The following is an 18827-nucleotide window of genomic DNA, read 5'->3' on the forward strand; positions in this document are numbered from 1 at the left end:
CCCCCACATAAAACAATAAAACAAATTGGCCTAACAGACAATAAAAAATAAATGTACAAAATAGCTTTTGGTTATTACAATTTGTTTTACATTTTCACTGCTGTTTGAATGGCCCATTGACAACAAGATGTTTTATAATTCTTTAGAAGTGGCCTCACATGGGCAGCACCAAAGGTATACAGTGTAACCATGGTGGCAGCACCACCCCTCACATTTCAACAAACAAAACAGGACCCACATGCACATCGGTCCACCGGAAATCTTCACTGTGAGCCCTTTGTCCAATCCGCCCGTGGCGGCAGATGTTGAGCATAATGGGACATATATGGGGCTACAGGAGGGTAGAGGCTTCAGTCCGGAGATCACCTATTACCTCTGCTGACTGACAACTCATCCTATTCTCCTCCCACGGGTGGTATTCAGTATACCGGTTGTTGGGATCCCGGCGTACAGTATAACGGCGCCGGAATCCCGACAACCGGCATACCGACACCTTTTCTCCCTCTTTGGGGTCCACGACCCCCCTGGAGGGAGAATAGATAGCGTGGCACACCGTGCCCGCAAGGGGCTCATTTGCGCTCGCCCCACTGTCAGCAAGCCGACGGTCAGGATCCCGGTGCCAGTATGCTGGCCACCGGGGACCCGGCCGCCGGCAACTCATACCACACCCCCTCCCAGAATTGTCCTCCTCCTTTATTCTCTTCCTCCTCTGCTTTATTAATGTATCTGCTGTGGCAACCATACTGCTTCCACAGTAATAGAAGCATAAGTTACCTATGTGTACCTCTAATGTAATAAGCTAGCTCACACCTGTAGTACTATAAAGAGATGGCTTTATACAATATGATATAAATAGAGACTGTATGGGAATGATATAGTACAGGCAGGAGAGGAAAGGGTGTGCTTTTATAAGTCTTTTTTTAATGTCAAATAATCAACAAGGTTATAATAAAGTACACAGTTTATAGTGCTGCCTGTGTGTACTTAAGTGAAATATTCATGCCGTAGACTATATTCAGATCCAACATTCTTCTTACTAGCATGTTTGCTCTTTTTAGTTATACACAACTGAGGCCTATGACTTCTTCAGCTCACGACTGATGCAATGTTTGCTCTTCCTAGCGAGGTCTGTTCAAACAATTCCACCATTATTCCAAATTTTAAATATAACTGCAATGAGGAAAACATGCAGATCATAGGAATTCCACAAATATTATTAATGAGTCTAATTAAATTGATTAAATGTAGTCTGAGACAAAACAGTAAAAAGCTTTTCCTTTTTGTGTTTACAAATTAGTTTGTACTCTTTGAATACAGCATTTTCTGTATATTCTCCTATATGACTTGTGCTAAATGTCACATTTTAAAAAAAGAGAAGCACTTAAAGAATATGTATCATTTTTTCCTTTTTTTGTTGTTGTTGTTGTTGCAAGATATAAAGTAACACTGCTATTTAGCATAACTGTTCTAAGGATTATGTAGCTGTGCATCCTTCTGCCAGTTTTACCACAGGACCCTACATGGCTGGCTGAGATATTTACATGTAGGCCAATGCCAAGTAGAATTATACCTACCTACTCTCCCAGAGCAGCTGGGAGGCTCCTGGAAATCAGTGGAGCTCCCAGCCGCCCGGCAAATTTCTCCGTGCTGACATGTGACTTTGTGGTGCAGGGGCGGGGTCACAATGACGCAGTTGTGCAGTCATTCCCACCAGCCCACCTACTTTCCCGTCCCATGGACCACAGGAGGCAGCATGGGAGGCAGCAAGTATAAGCAGAACACATTTGTGGGCATGGAACTACATGTGTATATTTGCTGGTATTCAGAGTTACATGCATCGATACTGCCAGACCACTCCTATCCATGTGCTTGGTTTCATAGCCAATATTATTATTAGTGCATACTTGCACCAGCGCAGAGGGCCGGACTGGTCCACAGGCATGCAGGAGAAATCCACCTCTCCTCTAGGAGTCAGTATCATGAATAAACATGGGTGCTTTGTTTGTTTCTATGGAAAATGCACCAAAATTAGCTTTCCTGACAGTCAAAGTTGGTGGTCCTGACCACCGCTATACCCTGCTATATACTTAGCCAGTCCTATCCTTAGTGGAAAACATTTGTCTGAAACAGGCATAATTACATATGTATACTACATAGCCAGTTATTCTATCAACATGCTTTCTCGGAACACTGCTTAAATGAGAATGCCACATTACAACCCAGTTACTACTGCTGAATCGCTATTGGGTGTACGTTTGTCTCTGCATTAGGTGTAGTTACATATGCATGGATAAGGAGCACGTGCAGTGTGAAAATGCGCATGACAAAATGACTTGCATTCAATTCTGATTTAGACTTACGAAAGCAAAACATTACTAAACCATTCCTAAAGTGGTCATTTGGAGCATATTTCAAAGAAAGAACAAGCCCATGCTGAGTAGATAGCCAGGTGAAAAAATCTTACTAGCAGAGAGTGAGACTCAAATCACTTGGAAAAGCTCCACGTTCTCACAATATAGCAAAAAAACACAAATATTTACTTGGCAGTCAATAGCCAACCCAACTGCCAAGCTGCTATAAGCTAGCTACCCAACCACTGGTATTGTTACTAATAACAGTAAATTGCATTGGTTTATTCCTAATAGCTTACTGCATTTCCAGGCATGATCACAAATCCAGTTAGCAGATGCTCGTATGTGATCATATACTAATAAGACTGTTAACCTCTATGGGATCTAATTGCACAGTCCAATCTCTAAATTGTCAAATCTGTCCAATCTAGCACCATAATTGTTTATTTAACCAGGAAATGCCTCTTTTACACTGGGAATGGTATAAATCACACAATATCTTTGCATGCTATAAAATGTGACAGATCCGAAGGAAATAAAAATAAGAAAATCAAAAAATGTCTGAGGGAAAATTCTTCCATACCATAAAATCATTAATAAAATAGTTGAATTGGTTTTAAGGATTCTCGTCATTTAAAAAGGTATATGTGTTAGAACATGTTACATTAGCAATTTTAGTTAGTGCATTATTATATTGTACATTAAAAGTTTAAATTGTCACAAACTTACCTGATTCGCACAAGTCGTGGCTGCTATTAGTTGGGCTATTAGATTTTTCCATAGGAACATTTGTTTTATCTTGATTTATTGGTATCACAGGCAACCTATTCTCCATTATTGAGAATAAAATGTCCTTAATATTTTTCTACTTCATTATAGTGCAAGTTATTCCTATAAAACAAGAAATGGCAAAATAAGCAATGAACTGTCCTCATTTTACTCTCACTGTATGCACAATTCTCTTTTATTTGCTGCAACAACATATACAGTAAGTTGCAAACTAAATTCTGAACACATACAGTATTCTAGTTATGGATATATATATTACACTTTAATACAGGTCTGGCCAACCTGTGGCTCCTCAGCTGTTGTAAAACTACAAGTCCCATCATGCTTTGCCACAGTTTTGCTATTAGGGAGGCTAAAACTGTGGCAGGACATGCTGGGATGTGTAGTTTCACAACAACTGGAGAGCCACAGGTTGGCCAGGCCTGCTTTAATACAATTCTGTTACATTTTACTTTCCTAAAATACCGTATTATTAACCCTTGAAATATGAATAGAACTGGGCACACTCAGGGCTCCTTTACGCACTTTTCAGCCACTGACAAACGCTTCAAAAGTGCATAAAAAAATCTGATCAGTGGTTTTAATTGGTTTGATGTCACCTATGACATGTTAAATTTTAACTTAGCTATTATAAAGTGGTGCAACTTACATCTCATGATTAACCCATGCTACTGGTACAACAGACTGTTTTTGCAATGTGTTAAAAAAACATTAAAAATACATTTTTTAGCACAAAAACACAACACATGAAAAGCATATGGAAATCAGTTTAATCCATTTTCTCTTTCCTTAGGTCTTATCCTACCTTCCCCATCAAATAACTACTGTTCACAATGAATTGTTTTACAGGTTTAGCTTTATTACATGTTACACTCTTGGAACGTCATGCAATAATGGACATTTCGTGAAGACATGTATATTGTTATGGACACATCTTAAGTATTTGCAATTTTCTTTACATTTTTTTCTTGGAATGCTTATTCTACATCTCCCTATTCAAAATCGTAAACTCAGCTAGATGTGAAATGCTCCCTATGCTGTCCATTATTTGCTTTTGTACTGCTTTATCTCTCTATGGAAATGTAATAAATATATTATTCAGACAAAAAAAAACTATTTTTTGTATAAAATAGATAAACAACAAAGAAGGCACTTTATCCCACTGGGTACTCTGACACAATCCAAATTCAGCTCTCTCATACAAAAGGGATAGGCAACCCCCATAAAATCAACAGAAAATAATCCACACAGGAGAGAGCGCAGGAAGAATGAATAAAAATATATATTCAATTAATGAAATAACTAATGCTTTATGTAAAGCAACTATAAATACACAATACAGAATTACTGTTAACATCCTATATCCACTGTAGTAACAGGCTTAAATATACGAATAACTGTCAGTCTGCAGAGCTAGTGTTGAATGCTCTCTTAGAAACAATGTATTGAAAAAAGAAGATAATTACATATATTGCAACAATTGTAGCTTTTTATAAACAGTCTTTAGCAACATTTATTGTGATTTTTCACATATGGGCCCTCATTCCGAGTTGTTCGCTCGGTATTTTTCATCGCATCGCAGTGAAAATCCGCTTAGTACGCATGCGCAATGTTCGCACTGCGACTGCGCCAAGTAACTTTACTATGATGAAAGTAATTTTACTCACGGCTTTTTCTTCGCTCCGGCGATCGTAATGTGATTGACAGGAAATGGGTGTTACTGGGCGGAAACACGGCGTTTCAGGGGCGTGTGGCTGAAAACGCTACCGTTTCCGGAAAAAACGCAGGAGTGGCCGGGGAAACGGTGGGAGTGCCTGGGCGAACGCTGGGTGTGTTTGTGACGTCAACCAGGAACGACAAGCACTGAAATGATCGCACAGGCAGAGTAAGTCTGGAGCTACTCTGAAACTGCTAAGTAGTTAGTAATCGCAATATTGCGAATACATCGGTCGCAATTTTAAGAAGCTAAGATTCACTCCCAGTAGGCGGCGGCTTAGCGTGTGTAACTCTGCTAAATTCGCCTTGCGACCGATCAACTCGGAATGAGGGCCATAGTCAATAAAGATCCACATATGCAGCCTTAAGTACATGGGCCTTCATTCCGAGTTGATCGCTTGTTAGCTACTTTTAGCAGCCGTGCAAACACATAGTTGCCACCCACGGGGGAGTGTATTTTCGCTTTGCAAGTGTGTGAATGCCTTTGCAGCCCTGCTATGCAAAAACATTTTGTGCAAAACAAGACCAGCCCTGCAGTTACTTATCCTGTGCGATGAATCCAGCGACGAAGGTCCTGGAATTGACGTCAGATACCCGCCCTGCAAATGCATGGACACGCCTGTGTTTTCCCAAACACTCCCAGAAAACGGTCAGTTGACACCCATGTACGCCCTCTTCCTGTCAATCTCCTTGCGATCGGCTGTGCAAATGGATTCTTCACTAGAACCATTGCGCAGCAACGATGCTCTTTGTACCCATACGACACACGTGCGCATTGCAGTGCATACGCATGCGCAGTTTCGCAATTTTTTAAGTGATCGCCGAGCAGCGAACAACGGCAGCTAGCAATCAAATCGGAATGACCCCCATAGTTTCTGTTTTGATTGTGTACTCAACACCCTTTCAATTAGATAGCACAATGTAAATATCTGAGTGCAGACCAGGAAATCCAGATTACTTTGGAACCTCTCTCAAGATGTTAATAGGTGTTAATAGGTGCTTTTAATCACTGAGTTGACTGGCTCTAATGATCCAAAAAGAGCCCAGCAAGGTGCAGCGCCATGATGGAATGTTGTCTGTGTCTGTCTGCAGAACGGGTATACAGGATATCCTCTAATGTCTCCTATGTTCTCTGCAAAGTATCTTTACATTTAAAGTGCAAATACAGTTGGGAACATCCATATAACACTCAGCTCATCAGTAATGAGACTGTTACTCCAGCACTGCAGTTTCTGTGGGGGTAATTCCAAGTTGATCGCAGCAGGAAATTTTTTAGCAGATGGGCAAAATCATGTGCACTGCAGGGGGGGGACAGATATAACATGTGCAGAGAGAGATAGATTTGGGTGTGGTGAGTTCAATCTGCAATCTAAATTGCAGTGTAAAAATAAAGCAGACAGTATTTACCCTGCACAGAAACAAAATAACCCACCCAAATCTAACTTTCTCTGCACATGTTATATCTGCCCCCCCTGCAGTGCACATGGTTTTGCCCATTTGCTTTCTTTTTATGTTTGCTAACAAACCTAAATAACCCTCATAATACGGAATCTCTGTATTGATTATGCACTCACCACCTTTTCAATTAGATAACACAATGTAATTATGTGAGTGTAGACCAGGAAATCCAGATTACTTTGGAACCTGTCTCAAGTTGTTAATTAGTGCCTTCAATCACCATGATGACTGACTCCAATGATCCAGAAAGAGCCTAGCAAGGGGCAGTGCCATGGTGGAATGTTGTCTGTATCCGTCTGCAGAATGGGTATACATGATATCCTCCAATATGTTCTCTGCAAAGTATCTTTACATTACTCCAGTACTGCAGTCCCCATGACCACACCATTAAGGGATAATTCCAGAGCTGTGCGGACTTATAGCATTGCAATCGTCCACTGGGAGCTTTAAATAAGTGTCTTAAGTACGTGGTCTGAAAGTCTGGCCAGAACAGCAGCAAAGGGTGACTCCTTATGTGTTTCTCAACCTATACAAACTGGTTGCATCTACAGAGCTTACAGGAGCTACATGTCCGCACAGCTACAGAGTTACCCCATTAACAGTGTGGTCATAGGAACTTCAATACTGGAGTTACAGTCTATGCATTACTGCTGAGCTGAGTGATATGGATGTTCCCAACTTTGCATTTTATTTAAGGTCTGCATATGTGGATCTTTACTGACTATGGGCGGTATCCAATTAGCCCCGATCCATTTTCAGATGATAAAAACAGCAAGATATCACGATTAATAACTGATGGACATTATCGCAGTATCCAATTAGAGGCCGTTTTCATCTGCCAAAAATGGACCCACGTTCATGCAATAAAACATGGGAATTGGGGCAGTGCCGTTTCTAGCGGCGGGCGAGCCGTGAGATCACATGGGGCACCCACCGCAGCACTTTCTGGCTCATATCCTGCTCCCTCTCCTCCCTCCCATAGTACTTCGCTCGGGATGGAAGGAGGAGGGGGGGGCAGAGTTTCACAGAATGACTCGGTTGTGATGTCATGATGCAACTGCATCATTTTGCAAAACTCCTCCCCCTGAGCGGAGTACTATGGGTGGGAGGTGGGGAGAAGAATAGCAGCACTGCTACATCCCTGGCAACGAGCATTAACCTTGACAATGAGCATTACCCCTAGCAACAAGCATTATCCACTCCTGGGAATGAGCATGACACACAGAGCGAGAGCATGAAACCCCTGGCAACGAGCATTACACACCCCTGGTAATGAGCATGACACCAAGAGCATGAAACCCCTGACAATAAGTATGACACCTTTACTGTAGGCACAATTAGACGCTTTACTGTAGGGCATAATGTATTATGGGCATTGCTGTGTGTGGCATAATATTTTTGTTTTATGTCTCGCACTGGGAGCCAAATTGTCTGGAAACAGCTCTGGATCGGGAATATGTCGCTCGCTTCCATGTATTATCACGGAGCAGCTCGCTTATCATGGTTTATGCTTCGGGTGCCTGAGGCAGTGCCAGTATCGGGGGGAGGAGCACACCACAGCAGGGCTAATAGGATAGCTCCCCGCAATCCTATAAGCAAGTGGCAAAGTACCGCTGCTAATAGGATACCCTCCCAAGTGTGAATAATCACAATAAATGTTGCTAAAGACCATTTATATAAAGCTACAACTGTTGCAATATATGTAATTATCTTCTTTTTAAATACATTGTTACTACCAGAACATTCAGTGATAGCTCTATGGCATGGGTCTTCAACCTATGGCCCTCCAGCTGTTGTGGAACTACACATCCCAGCATGCCCTGCTCAGTTTTAGCATGCCTTAATAGCAAAACTGTGGCAGGGCATGCTGGGATGTGCAGTTCCACAGCAGCTGGACTCATGTTCTACGGGCTGACAATTATTTGTATAGTTAAGCCTGTTACTGCAGTGGATATAGGCTTTAACAGTAATTCTGTATTGTGTACTTATATTTGGTTTACATAAATCATTTGTTATTTAATGAAATATATATATTTTTCTCAATCTTCCTGCGCTCTCTCCTGTGTGTATTATTTTTTTGTGTATAAAACTTTGCTTCTGCTATTGTGTTGCTTAGTATATTCCAAATGCTAAAATAACAGTTATATAGCTAATATGGGGCCTTATTCAGCTTGAGTTGCAAAATTGAGAATCAGCCGATTATTGGCTGATGCGCATGTGCTGCGAATGCATTATGCATGCACGACCCGCTGTTTGCAATTTTTTTTTCATTTGCATCTTGCGGGAATGTGATCCCAGGTTGATTGATAAGCGACGGGCATTTGTGGGCATACACATGGCTTTTGCAGGGAGTGGTTTGGGAAATGCAGGCGTGTCATGGCCTTTTTCGGGGCGTGCATCTGCTGCGATACCTGCATCCTAAAACATGGTTCCTGGTGCGGCTGAATTCTCATTATTCTGAGTAGCCCTGGGATATCCTCAACTGTCAATGGTACTCAATTCTGCGTATGCATCGCTGGGCATCTTTTCCCTTTCTGGACGCTCTTCACATGCGATTTTTAGCAGAAGCAGGATTGAAAAAAAAATCGCAATTTCTGCCTCAATAGTGATCCAAGCTGAATTAGGCTCCTGGTTCATACAAATTAAAACCACAATTAGGTAAAAACAACACAATCTCAATTTATTCCTCTCTAGAACCCAGTGTACCAAATGCTATAACAAAACGGCCCCATCCTATGCGTGCAAGTAGAGATGATGCTGCAGTTTGCTGACCTAAACACAATCTTATCTCTCATCTCAATCTGCATGACAACACACAAGTGAGCATCACACACCGATAACGGTCATTCAGTTACAATGGGTAAAAAAGCCTATGACACACTTATATTAGATATTACACCTACTATTTAGGGGGATATTCAATCCAGCAGCTAATTGCCGGCTAAAAAAATCCCTGCAGCACAGGAGAAAGGCTATTCAATTACATAGCCTTTTTCCCATGCCTTGGAAACCTGTTGATTCTGTGAGAACTGCGGAATCAATGGGTTTTCCCTGCATGCAAAACCCTGATTTTTCCATTTTCTTTCAGACTTTACCTCGCAACTCATGGAGCTGCGAGGTTCAGTCCAACATTGGGCATTAACGTGCAGGTAATCCCTGCTAACTGGATTGCTGCGGCGCAGCAATTAGAATTGAATATCCCCCTTAGTATATGTTTAACAGAGAACAGCTTAAGAAAGATTTACACTGCTGACTCTACAAGTATGTTATAAAGTAACATTCTATAGGAAGCTGTCAATACACTAGTGTACACAGTGTATATGGCACAATGCATTGGTTAGTTACCAAATGGTGTTCTAACTAAAATTTATTGTTCCTTTAGGAGTTTTCTAATGTACAGATTGTACATCAAACGTTCAATTGAAACATACATATTCTATTCATACAACAGTGTTATTTGTAATGTTCACATTTCTCCTCAGTTTGACATTAAGGACAGATAGAGTGTGGCTGCTAGGAGAGCTGGTGCTTTTACTCAGCGGCACCCTATCCATCACCTCAAATGAAACTCAAGGGTACAAATATAAATAGAGCGTATGATGAGGCATGTTATTTAGAGGCATAATACAAGGAGTTGTGAAAAGCTCTCATTATTCTGATAGGGATACATCATTATATTACAAACTGCTCTACAGAAGTAAAAAGTGAAAGCTGTACAGGTTAAACAGGCACTAAACCTAAAATGTAAGGCAGTATGATATTCCACATAACAAGCAGGGCTGTTTCTAGACAATATGGCTCCCAGTGCAAACAGTAAAAATACCCTCGTCATTTTAGAAATGTATCGAGAAGCATTTGCGCGCTCCAAAAAAGGGGTGTGGTCTCACTGCAAGGGGCGTGGTCTCACTTGCAGGAAAAGAATGCCTTACACATCAGTTTTGCACCCTGCGCCCGACATTGGCCACCACAGGAAAAAACAATTCCTAATTAATGTCCCTTACATTATGGCACACACAGTAATGCCCCTTGCACCATATTATGCGCCACATGGCAATGCCCCTTGCACCAGAGCCAGCCCTAGGCATAGGCAAACTAAGCAAATGCCTAGGGCTTTTGGTATGCCTAGGGGCACAAGCAGTTTCTGCTGATTAAAATGATATGCGGCATGCCTATATTCTGTGTGTGACTGCGGCTGTATCTGCATACGAAATGCTACATTACAGTGTATTCCTGGAAATCACTGTAACGTAGCAGTTTGTATGCAGATACAGCCACAGTTGCACACAAAATATAGGCATGCCACATATCATTTTAATTAATTAAGAAGCTGCTTGTGTATCCTAGCCACATAGTAATCCAAATAAGATGCATTTTCATCAAAAAAAGGAGCCCGACGTTAGCAGAGCTGCCAGCTGGCTCACACCAGGCATCTCCTGCTGCATGGTGTATTGAGGCAAGATGTATGTGGACACATCTGTATCCAAGCAGAAGCAGAGGTCACAGTGTTAGCGGCCATGTAAGTGCAGGTGGATTGGTTGTGCAGTAGTGTTCGGCATATGTGTAAGGAACACTACGTTTGTCATGTGTATAAATGCATTAATAATGTGCAGCAAATGTGTAAGGGCCACTATGTGTGTCATTATGTTTTATAAGTGCACTAATAATGTGCGGCATATCTGAAAGGGACATTATATGTTTCATTATGTGTATAAGGGCATTAATAATGTGTGTCATATGTGTAAGGGGCACTACTGTGTGGTATTATGTGTATAAATGCATTACTAATGTGTGGCTTTATGTGTATAAGGTGCTCTACTGTGTGGCATAAAGTATATAAAGGGTACTACAGTGTGATCTAATGTGAATAAACAGCAATATGGTGTGGTGTAATGTGAATAAGGAGAAATTCAGTGTGATGTAGTTAATAAGAGGCAATACTGTAAGGAGTAATGTATATAAGGTAAAGTGGTACTACTGTGTGTTGTAACGTGAATTAGGGACACTATTGCATGATAAAATGTGGCTAAAGTTGCACTACTGTGTGACGTAATTTGAATTGGGGGTACTATTGTGTGGCCATGCGCCTTCCCAGCAAGAACACACCCCTTTTTGGGCTGTGAGTCGAATGGGCGCACTGTTCCTATTTAAAATATAGGGGGTAGGAACACCAAAATGAGGTCTGCTATGGGTGAGGGGTGATGGTGCTTGGAAAGGGGCGCAGGGTCAGAGGTGGAACTAGTGGTGGTGCTAGGGGGCACCATCCAAAATCTTGCTTAGGGCATCATATTGGTTAGGGCCAGCTCTGCCTCGCACCATACTAGTATTGGGATGATGACTCAGCTATATTTTTCCCGGGGTGCCCACTAGTGTATTAAATGGTCCTGCAATCAGTTCAGTAAACCGCTATAAACTATGTACTTAGTATGTGATTTTCTGCAGTGGGACAGTGTTAAACAAGCAGTTGTTTAAAAAGTACATAAAACTGTCATGATGGGAAAAATACCTGAAGCTGGTGGTTCCTTCCTCCTCGACTGTTAGCAGCCCTGCTGCTACACTTGCTGAGAGTGTCTGTGTGCTTGTGCCGGGAAACAGAAACAAGATACCACAGAAGCAGCCGGTGACAATTGTGAATGATGCTTGAGGACCAGTAGTACTGTACCTCTAGTCTAGAGGTACAGCTGGTCCTCTAGCATCCTAAACAGCTGTCTCCTCGGAGGCGGCGGCCATTTTGGGAGGGACATTTTCAACAATATTTCATGCAGGGGCCAGACCATAAGGAATATTGATGCGGAGATGCTGTACTCAGGCACCCCATGCGGTTGCATGGCTCACATGGCCCTAAAAATAGCCTTGAGCACAAGTATGCTACCTTAATTGCCTAAATTAAATTATACCCTAAATTGGAATGATTGATATCCCGGAGGTTTATGTAAGGTGAAAAACCAGCAACAAGGTAATGAAAATTAACTTTGTGGCAATTCACTACTCTTATTTACTGCAGCAGTGGCACAAGGACATTGTCCTGCTCAGAAAAAGTACTATTTTCTTTCCAAATAAATGGAATTATAAGGACTACAATTAAGATGATTTAATCGATTCCAGAGGTGTCAGTACAAAAAGTTGGTGCTACATCACCGATATAGCAAACACCTGTCTGTCTAATCTGATTTTCCAAATACAGTGTAAACTACAGCAGAGGTTCCCAAACTGTGTGCCGTGGCTCCCTGGGGTGCCTCGGGACACTTGCAGGGGTGCCCTGGGTTGGTGGTCCAGGACCAATTCAAATTATTCATGGTCAATATAATAGGCAAAACCAGTGCTGGTGGCTGCCAGTCATAAAATATCTGGCCAAACAGAAGCAAATCTTGTCCCTCACCGCACAACTGACCCTAAGGATGACATATACGCGATCTACTTAATGTAATATTTCTTTCTAAATTTCTCAATAAGAAACTTTTGGCCTAGGGGTGCCATGAAATAAATTCTGATATTCTAGGGTGCCGTGATTCAAAAAAGTTTGGAAACCACTGAATTACAGTATATTTGCTTTTCTCTTGTTCTACAGGTACGTGCACCAAATCGACTGTCTATACCACTAAATACAGAACATTAATTAATGCCATAAATGTTAGTATATAAAAAAAATTAAAAGTAATTTGCTTTTGCATTCAGCCACTTCATGAGTGTTTCAACATTTTCTTTCAAAGCAATGTAAAAATAAATATACTAAAGGCTGTTATTGCAAGGATTGAAACTATAGTTAACCTGCCATGTTTCTAGTGGATGGAAGTGGCTTCTTTGAAGAGCTAATTCTTTTGGTCCCATTGGCATTAACAATATAAAAGGGCTGGGACTAAGCCACAGAGGCCACTGATGAGTACCAGTAGGAGGCTGTTAACAAGACAAACACACTGTAACAAATCCACAGACAAGGACAGATATGGACAAAAAGCCAAAGGTCAGCAGAGTTCTAGCAAAAACAAGTGTTCAGAGCCAATGCTGTAGTGTGGTGCATATGTTGTAACTAAATTAAATGGACGTAAGTCCTTGTGCATTATCTTCTATCTGATCACATTAAAAGAGGCATTTGTCTTTACTGAAATAAATATGTATTCTGTGCTTGTTTTTATAAAAGCAGCTCAAATAAAATAAGATAGATATAATATGAAAAGTGAGCGCTACTAAGTAGTGCTCACGTTTCATATTATAGCATTTGGCTTTAATTTAAAAACTGAAAAGGTTATAATATTTATTATTTCTAAGACTAATAAGTATAATAATAGAACTTGAGATACACTTTATCCTACCATATTTATATGCACATTTTTCTATTACACTTAGGGGGTCATTCCGATTTGATCATAGCTGTGCTAAATTTAGCACAGCTACGATCATCTTCCATGACATGCGGGGGGATGCCCAGCACAAGGCTAGTCTGCCCCCCCCCCCCCCCCCCCCCCTGCACAAATACAAAAGCATTGCATGAGGAGTAACTCCCGGCCAGCGCAGCTCCTGCAGCTGGCTGGGAGTTCATTGTTGCTTCCGCTGGCCGCAGCGGCTGCGTGAGACGTCACGCAGCCGCCGCGGCCCGCCCCCCCAACGGTCTGGGCACACCTGCGTTGGCCGGACCACTCCCCCTAAACAGCAGCTTAACGCCGCCGTTCAGCCCCCTCCCGCCCAGCGACCGCCTCTGTCTCAGAGGCATACGCTAGGCAACAAAAGCTGCCATGCACTGGCGCACTGCAGCGCCGGCGCATGCACAGTTCCAACCCGATCGCTGCGCTGTAACAAACTGCAGCGAGCGATTGGGTCGGAATGACTCCCTTAGATGTAACAAACCTCTTTAACAAAATGTCAATGAAAGCTTGCGAGCAGGGCCTTCCTACCTCTATGACCATCTATTATTACTCAGGGTTTTTTTTATCACCGTTGTTTCCAATTGTACAGCGCAACCGAATTTGCTGTGCTGTACAATTGGTGCTGTTAATAAATATATAAATTAGTACACATTAGCCCTGTGAGAGATAGCACTTTTAATTAGTTTCAAATCAAAGCAGCATATGTTACCGTGTTAAATTATATGTGTTTCACTCCTTTCGTAGAACAATTAATGCAATGTAACAAGCATGTGCACAGCTAGCTGACTCTGGCAGTGCTGCCAATATCAATAAAGATTGTGTTGACTTAACAGCCTGAGAATAGGTCCTGTGAGAAGTCTGGAGAAAGCTCAGCAACTAGAATTTCTACTCTGCTCTAACAAATAGTCACACTACATTTATACTTCAGTTCCAAGGTTCATGAGCACTCTTCAGTCCACAGCATATAATTCATTTCTCCTGTTCTGCCAACTCAGCTCTGGCAGTTAGCTAGCTTATCTAGTTTAAGCTGACATTAAGTCATTCAATCATCCAGTGCTTAGAGGGAAATTATCATAAACTAAACAATACTGCAATATAAAATAAACAAATGTACCTACATTGATGCTTTAACTGCCGCTGTCAGTGTAATTTTCTTACGTTAAGTATTGTATTGAATCTTTCTAACACAGAGAGATAGGTATTATAGGTTTTGTGTGTACACCCTGTTTAGTTTATTAGGTACTGATTTTTATAACATTGCAACACCAGGCGGTATAATTTAGATAACTGAGTTCAGTATTATCAGATGGAGTAACATGAAAAGAATAGTCATAAAAGTGGAGATATGAAAGCATGGCTTTGTAGAATCTGTATCATTAAGAGTCTATGCAGTCATGCTGTTACTGTAAGTACTTGGTTGCAACCCTTTGATAAGTATTATTGCATGCACAGGAATAACAGCAAAGTATAGGTCAACAGATATGGAAAATATAATTACACAAATAAAATAAAAGTTCCAGATGGTCCATCTAGTTCTTTATGCATTGTGTTGTAATACATATTTATAGAAAATAATAGTACACGATTCAGCTTCACCTTATAGGCCAGATGTAATGCCGGCCGAGTTGGCCGGATGTGCGGGCCTGACCGAACTTGGACATTTTTTTTAACCGGCAATCATTTACATGATATGGTTTTGCCTTGTAAATGATTTAAAACAAATGTCCAAGTTCGGCCAGGAACCCGCACCTCTCGCCAACTTGGATGGCATTACATCCGTCCCCATGTCTACTTAAACAGTTCAATAAACTATATTGATAACTTATTGTGCATAGGCGGTCATATTCTCCTGCATCAACAAAACATGAGGCCTGCAGGAAGGTATGGTGATCCATGGGTTGTCTAGGCCTCCTCTACAACTTTTGATCCATTAGTGAGAAAATCATAGATTTCTATGGATCACAGTAATCCACAACACTGAATTACCATAAAAATGTATTAAGCAGTGTATTTCTCCTTGAACACAAAAAAGTTGTGAACTTTTCAGAGTTTCTCATTCTGCTAATACGTAACTAGTAATCTTACATTCAATACCAGTCTGTTCTGGTTTCTTTTTTCCTGTTGTAGCCTAAAGGCCCGTACACACTGGTCGATATATCGGCCGTTCTCTTGAACGGCCGATATATTGCGGGACCGTCGGCCAGTGTGTACGGCCGATACGTCTGTGAACTCCGTCGTTCACAGACGTATCGCGTCGGCCGCGCAGCACAGCCGACGGCCAATATATCTACCGATATATTGGCGCGTCGCTGTGTGTGTACGGGGCGGTCGGCCGACCGCCCGTACACATGCTGCGGCGGCCGGCGGTGATTGACAGCTGAGCTGGGCGGGCGTGTGTACACGCCCGCCCAGTTCATGACGTCAGTCCCCTACGGATCGGGCAGTGTGTATGCACAGCACACTGCCCGATCCGTCCATAGATATATCTGCAGATCAGTTGATCTGCAGATATATCTACTAGTGTGCACCCACCTTAAGGCTTCAGCAACAAAGATGTGTTCTTTAAATATTTACTAACATTCTTATTTCTTAATTTTATGGCAAATTTTATATTCATGCATTACATAAATGCTGTTTTTTTATGTTAAGAATACAGCATTTCTCTACGGATTTTCATATATTTGAAAAGGGATGTGTATTTAGCAGGTTTTTGAAGAAGACACTTCAAATACAATCTTTGTGGACATAGGGAAGACACTAGACAAATACTGATGTGTGCATGAAATTCCCTCACAGTGCAAACATCTAACAGAATTTGGCATGTGATGTGTAATTAGAATATCAAAAGAGGTGAACTTTAAAAAGAAAAAATAATTACTGTGTTTCTGGCTTTAGACTGTGATATTAATCTACATATAACTAATCACACCTTTTAAATATTGTCACTATGCTGGCAAATTGCTTAGAAGAGAAAACTAATCAAAGAGAGAAAAATAAAAATATAAATGTCATAGAATAACAGAGTCTATTTTATGTATCAGTAAAAAGTAAACATTTTACTCAGCAAAGAAATAAAACTAATAAAGACGCACAAGCTTGGAATTCATTTGAGAATGTTATGGTTAAATCCTACTTCACCGTGAATTTCCGATAAAAAGTGATACACATATCTTTATTTTCTCATTTGTTCATTATACAGATGTATCCTCTTAAATCCTGCTTCAACATACCATGTAGCGGGAGATGCCTGGCACGAAGGAGCTGACAGGTCCGGTACAAGGAGACTAAGATGATTAATTTGATATGCGGCACTTGTATATCTGTATGCGACTGAGTCTGCATACGAAGCACAACAGAACTTGGCATGGAAAAAAACCCTTGGAGAACTTCATATACACATTCAGAGATTCAGTTGCAAACAGATATACAAGAGTCATATATCAAATTAATCAAAAGAGTCTCCCGGTGTGTCCTATTCAAGTTGTGACTAAGGTACTTTTTCAGCAAAAAAGATGGCCAATGCTAGAACAGTCTCAAAAGACCTGGTGCACCGAGAGGGCCTGTTTGGCGTGACTGCAGTAATGATGTATGAGGATATATCTGTACAGCCTTCTTTTTGTCCTTGCATTTGTTGCAAGTTCAGTAGCCTGATTTCTGTTTGCACCACCATAGGCTGCAAGCACAAATCAGCTATAGAGACACATTATCCAAAAAAAAAGCGACAGAACCATTTCCCATAGCAGCTCATGGGTAATTTAATCAACCCCTCAAATCTTGTCTTTGTTTAATGGTGCCTAACACAGGAGAATGTATACGCATAAATATTTTTTTCATGGTAGCTCTGCTAAATAAGCATTTTCTATCATATTTTCAGCGTTTCCATACATGGCAACACCCTACAAGAAACATGCTCTTCTCCCGATAATGTCATGCATAACCCTTACCTCTAGGTAATATTGAGAGGATTGTTGCAACTAAATAAAATAAACAAGGGAGATGGGGAACTCTTACACTGGCCACAGAATGTATGATTGTGCAGAAGATCCGTCTGTGCGGTCAAGGGGCAGAGTGATGGATAGATAAGCACCATGCCTCCATACTCACATAATCTGCACTTTGCAGCATGGAATCGGCTGAACAACGGTCAGAACTATCAGACATGTTTCATTATCAAATCAATCAATCTCAAAAACATTTCAACCATTTTCATGCTGCAAGTGATTATCGTTTATGTCCATACACTGAACGATAATCTTTTAGAATGGTCATCTCATCATCTGGTCTAAACGATTATCGTTCAGTGTATGGCTAGCTTTAAAAAGGATAAAGTGATTATGGGGAAGAAATCACAATTAATTTTAACTGTGCTGAAAGATGAGGTCTGCAGTAACTTACACCAGTTATCACTATAAAAAGTATGTAAAGTCTTAATGCAAGAATGAGGATATTTTTATACATTCATATGTATGCGTTAGGCAAACTACTTTTTTTTTTTTAGAAATAAATAGTGTTAGACTTACCATCAAAAATGTAGCAATATAAAATGTATAAATATAATAAAACATGATCTACTCTGTCATTTTTGTCCTAAGTCCCTTTAAATAAGGCAGCTATGTGTATACATGGTGATAGTAATGTTACTACATATAAAATTACTACATATAAAAAAATCCATTTACAGTTTTAAGATAACTTTTGATTTGAAACCTCAAATAACGATTTCTGCCTAAAAAAATAAACGATAACGACATTTATGTTGTTATCATTTATTTTTAGCCTGAAATCATCCAGTGGGTATGGGGGTGATATTGGTGAACGATGAACGATGCGCGCTCCCACACCTCGTTTAGCGTTCACCAATATTGAGCTGACATGCAGCTCAACCTGTCAATGTTGGGCTGAGCTGCATGTCCGGGAATGCCGGAGGTGACGTCACTGATCATTATCGTTGAACAATAACGTTCAGTGTGTATGCACTATATAAACATCGGGTAGTGTGTACCTGCCTTAGGTGACAGAATAGCACATCATGGTCAGAATGTCGCTAGTTTCTTCTTCACAACAATTAAGGTGTCAAAAAAAGAAGCAATGTTGAGCCTACCGTATATATGGAAGATATGTGCGCAGCTGTATATTATGTGATGTCAACAGCATG

At 40.9% G+C, this 18827-nt stretch overlaps 1 protein-coding gene across 4 annotated transcripts in view; it reads right to left on the minus strand.

Moving 5' to 3' along the window:
- SFMBT2 (Scm like with four mbt domains 2) overlaps window positions 1-18827 on the minus strand; it is a 349877-nt gene that overhangs the window by 259831 nt on the left and 71219 nt on the right. For all 4 annotated transcript variants that reach the window (XM_063926815.1, XM_063926812.1, XM_063926813.1 and 1 more), the window contains exon 2: window positions 3081-3242. In XM_063926815.1, coding sequence (XP_063782885.1) covers window positions 3081-3186 — 106 coding nt within the window. In that variant the 5' untranslated portion in view covers window positions 3187-3242. The remainder of the gene's footprint in view (window positions 1-3080; window positions 3243-18827) is intronic.

Source organism: Pseudophryne corroboree, chromosome 6 (assembly GCF_028390025.1).
Source record: "Pseudophryne corroboree isolate aPseCor3 chromosome 6, aPseCor3.hap2, whole genome shotgun sequence".
Classification (NCBI taxonomy): Eukaryota; Metazoa; Chordata; class Amphibia; order Anura; family Myobatrachidae; genus Pseudophryne; species Pseudophryne corroboree.